The sequence below is a fragment of the Trachinotus anak genome, unplaced genomic scaffold (assembly GCF_046630095.1).
Source record: "Trachinotus anak isolate AG129_WGS33_773 ecotype Australia unplaced genomic scaffold, CSIRO_AGI_Tana_v1 ptg000011l, whole genome shotgun sequence".
Classification (NCBI taxonomy): Eukaryota; Metazoa; Chordata; class Actinopteri; order Carangiformes; family Carangidae; genus Trachinotus; species Trachinotus anak.
This window is the reverse complement of record NW_027273862.1, coordinates 27900452-27905014: the sequence shown is the minus strand read 5'-3', so window position 1 is coordinate 27905014 and position 4563 is coordinate 27900452. Positions and strand designations below refer to the sequence as shown.

At 45.7% G+C, this 4563-nt stretch overlaps 1 protein-coding gene across 1 annotated transcript; it reads right to left on the bottom strand.

Annotated features, from left to right (window-relative positions):
- Positions 1 to 3964, bottom strand: socs4 (suppressor of cytokine signaling 4). The gene is made up of 2 exons (XM_071488908.1): positions 3851 to 3964; positions 1 to 2988 (listed from the first exon to the last, which is right to left on the bottom strand). Exon 2 carries the CDS (start codon positions 2966 to 2968, stop codon positions 1781 to 1783), a length of 1188 nt encoding a protein of 395 aa, XP_071345009.1. The 5' UTR covers positions 2969 to 2988; positions 3851 to 3964; the 3' UTR covers positions 1 to 1780.
- Positions 3965 to 4563: the final 599 nt, after the last annotated feature.

The following is a 4563-nucleotide window of genomic DNA, read 5'->3' as shown; positions in this document are numbered from 1 at the left end:
GTTTGATGAATATTTAATGCATTGTTTTGTATTTATACAGGCCACCTCAGGGCAGATTTTTTTTACACTGCTAGTGAGAGAGAGAGAGAGAGAGAGAGAAGCTGAATGACACATAAATCAACTGAAAAATCTGAATTCCACTCCAGTTATAAGGGAAATAGTCTTTTTCATGTCTTTATCTCTCAATTTGCTCGGCTGAAGCACTGGCATTTAGAGGTGTCCTTTGCAGAGAGCGGGGTGAATTGTTTTCCGTTTGATTCTTCAAAAGCATCATTTTCCATACCATTAGCCTGTCTGACTGTGACACAGCCCACGGCTGCAGCACCAACACGCACGGACAAGCACGACTGACGCTGCGCCATTAGTTCGGCCTGGAGATGACAAAAACCTGAGGAACAGTCGTACTACAGAGACAGTGTAAATGGCATTTATTGGTTTATCAGGGAGGTGAATACAATGTATGTTTTGAGGGGGCATCACGGTGATTTAGATACCTTGAGCGTAGTACTGTGCTCCAGTCTGCCATGTTAACAATACTTGTGAAAGTATAGTTATGACTTTAGTAGTGTGGAGACAGACAAGCGAAGCAGGTGGAGTCTCACCAAGCCTCTAATCGGTGCAGTTTTGCTGCCATCTTGTGGCTGCAGAGAAGAAAACAGTCAGATCGAATGAGTCCAAATCTTCTTCATTAGTAGCTTACATTTGTCAGGAGCCCTTGAAATGTGTAAAGAGATGACATTTGTGAGATTGTCTCTGTTTCTGTCAACATGTATCTGTCTTTCTCCTCTCAGCCATGTTGTCTGCCAACAGGGTGTTTGGACGCATTTTGTAAACCAGATAAAAACTCACAAAAAGTCTCTTAAAAGAAATTTGGTCGGAATTTTGTAACTAAGACTTCTCAAGGATGAGCGGCTAAAGTTAATGGATGGATTAGTTACACTACAAAAGATTTTCAGTTATATGGCAATGGTGGAAAGAACCACGCTGCATGACCCTAACAAAGAGAGTAAAGATGTCTAAAGATGTCTTTTGTTTAATTGAAAATGTAATGAAGTAATAATGTTTGGATATTAGCAGATGCAGTCTTTGCCTCTGTAACCAGCGACAGCACTGGTTGTGTGCAAGACAAGACCAGACCAAAGCACCACGTTTATGATATTAAGGTACATGACAGAAGGTGCGGTCTCAGTCAGGTATAATAAAAGGTGCAGTTCGTCCAGTAGAGATACCAGACACACATACTGTACAAGACAACTCTGACTGAACTGAAGTCAAAGGGAAAGTGCTCCAACTTCAAGAGTCAATATTCCACAAAAAGTGACGCTTAAAGTTTAATGTCTTGGTGATTTCTGAGCTACTCCGTTTAGGGTATTAAGGCAAATGTTTTGTTGTGTGTTTGCTGAATTGCAGGTGTCTCAGTGTATCACAGCTCACAGCTTGGCCCTGGCTCCAGTAACTGTCATGAACAGAAAACCTAAATCCAGGGTTCAAACCATCCCTTAGTACTGAAGGCGGACATACAAGACAAGACGTATCTTCATGTGTTCCTACAGTATGCGGCTTCAGTCCTGTAGAGAAGGCTGATGAGCCTTTGCAGGTTTGGTTGTTCTGTCTCTTGATGCAGGAAGATTAAGAAACATCTTTAAAAAACTCTCTCTCCAGTACTGCACCTTTTAGACCTCAAAGATTTGCAACAGCAAATCTTCAAAGGCAATAGTTTTGCCTCTTTGTCAGAGGAACCAGCCTTCACTTGTCCTATCTTTGATGCCTGTTTTGTCCGTCACACAGCACAGGCCCCCTCACACTTAATGTGATACTGTCGGAGGTAGTCCCTGAGCTGAGGTGGCAGCGGTAGGCTGTTAACGCCCTGGTAGGTGGTGCTGCTACATATCACAGCCCTGCATAAGTGCTGGAGGGAGAAAGGGAAGGTCCTTAACAGGGGCCGGGAAAGGAGGGGCTCAAAGAAGAGGCAGGTGGCTGGGTCACTGTAGTGTCTCAGCAGTCCTGTCACACTGGGATCCTGGTACATACACGGGTCACGCACATCAAAACTGAAACGCTTGCCGTTCTGCTCAATGCGTGCATGCAGGGAGCGGCTGTAGCGACGAAAGCTGACAGAGAAGAGGAACTCGTCCTGGGCGGAGTCTCGGAGCAGAAACGTTCCCTCTGGTTGGCCCTCCAGTAGCTCCTCTGCCTCAAAGCGGTTCAACACACCCCAGTAACTGGGGCTGTTGTTGATCTGGAGGAGATCTGGGACCAGGATGTAGTCAGTGTCACCACAGCTGCCCCCTGCTCCCCCATGTGGACAAGAAGGGTCCCAGTCCTCCAGACTGGTGCTTCCAGGCACAGGGGAGCAGCAGATGTCCTCCCAGGACAGGGGAGTCTGTGGTGGGGAGGAGGTAGATGAGACATTGGGTTTGAGGGGAGCCTCCATGTCCTTGAGGGCACTGGGGTGTGTGGGGTGATTTTTTATAAGGTGCCAACATCGAGCAAGTTCAGATTTGGGCGAGAAGGGACACTTGTCCTGCATGAGCTCTGAGACGTGGATCTTGCGTTTGGACCAGAAGAGCACTGAGAAGGGTCGTGAGGAGCCCGGTGGATGGTGGTGATGATGATGGTGGTGGTGATGATGAGAGCGCAGAGGTAAACACTGGCCCACAGCATCCTGAAACTTCTGCCTTAGAGAGCGCCGGGACAAGGCCTTCCGACACACTACATCAATATCTGCAGACGTCAATGCATCCCCAAGAGCGCTGCAGCTACACTTTCTCTCCCTGCGCCGCCGCGGACAGGATGTTGACCGCACACCCAGATCCTCAGTCCCATCTGCCTCCGGCCCTCCGGGACTCAACCCACTGCGAGAGCTCCGGGAGCGTTTCTTCCCCCGCCACACATAACTGTCTGCACTCCAACTGCGGAGGCCACATTTAGGACGCGTGTCTGAGGCTCGTGGCTTCTTCTCTGACATGGCTGCTTCCTCTTCTTATTCTATGAAAGCAGATACAAGAGTGGATTATATCACCATGCGTCATAGCATTAACACATAACAATGCGAATATGAGAAATTTTATGTGTAGGCTGTTATCAAAAAGCCGCTTTAGATAGAGTTGTGCATAAAGCAAAGGGAGGTAAGAGGTATATCACAATATTGTGCCACTGTCTCACAGATGTAAAGGCCTTATTGATAAAAGGAACAACTTTGCTCCTTTTTAGCTTGGACCTAACTGTCCCACAAAGAACCCCACAGAGTGCTTCAACTCATCATGAGATTTAATTTTTTTTTTTTTTTAGAGCCACACTGAATTCTTTGTTATGATTTTCATGGCTTTTTCAATTCATTAATGCGTTTCCTTTTGGTTATACCGTGACCAAAAAAGAACCCTTCAAGAACTTCCTTTTATCTGCGTGTGCAAAACTGCTATCTCATCATTATGTCCAAGCCTAATAGGCTGATGTGGAGTCCCACTGTTTTTTTTTTGTTTTTTTTCTGACTGTCTCCAGTGGCGATAATCAGATTAAGACTGGAGAGTTCGGAAACAGCCTGCAGACAAAAATAGATCAGTTCCGATGAAACCACAGAAAGTTGTTTAACATCTACTAAACGACAGACTTTTAGTGCTTCATTGTTCAAAGATGGTTAAAGAGGAAAGCTTTGTTAAACAGCTTCCAAAGCTTTCAGTTCCAGTCTCTTACGGTGACATGTGTAGTAGGCAGCAGTTCGCAGAGACAGAAATAACAACCTAAACTAACTGGACAGATACAGATTGTGAGCAGCAGGAGGTTTAACATCACAGGCTGGTAATCACTCTGTTAGCAACTCTCTGAAGATTAACACGAGAGATTATCTTACCTTCCAAACAATATCACACTCCTCATCCACGTTATGAGCAGTTGTTCACTGTACATTAGCCGGCACGTGTGGCCAGCCCGCAGCCTCTCCAGCTCTGACAGACAGCAGACTGTTCTACTTCCTATATATAATTATGCTGCCAAATCCCTGTGGGGCAGCAGTTTCCTCTCCTCCAGGGCCCGGTCTGAATGAACGAGGGGAGGTGGAAAGGGGTTGAGCTGGGAGAGGGGTGGGTGGGGTGTAACGGGAGGGTGGTCTCAGGTTAATGGCAGTGAGACGACATCCTCCCCTCTCTCTCCCTCTCTCACATCTCCTTTACACATTCATTGACGAATTCCATCTCCTGGAAAAAAAAAAGAAAACAGAGAAGATAAAAGATAACCAGAGCAGCCGGAGAGTGCTTTTTCATTCACAAAGTGAATTATTTCTGCTTGTAATTCTATTTCTGCATGCTTATTTGAGCTGTTTTAATTTCATTAGAGGCCCATAGCTTAACTTAAAGCATCAAAGCACATTTCATGCAGAGCTTTAAATCAGTTTAAGTCTGTCTGTGGAGGACGCCCAACTGCAAACAGATTATTCCTCTGGTTTACTAGCAGCCTAAACGTACCTGCTTCACCATGGCAGATTCTGCCTGATTAAAAATTCAGCCCAGTGGAGGAAACAACTTTGCATGTTAAAAAGCTTCACTTATTGATTGAATAACCTTTGAG

Excerpts from the sequence above, each read along its gene's own strand:
- socs4 (XM_071488908.1), bottom strand. The coding sequence starts at position 2,968 with ATGTCAGAGAAGAAGCCACGAGCCTCAGACACGCGTCCTAAATGTGGC.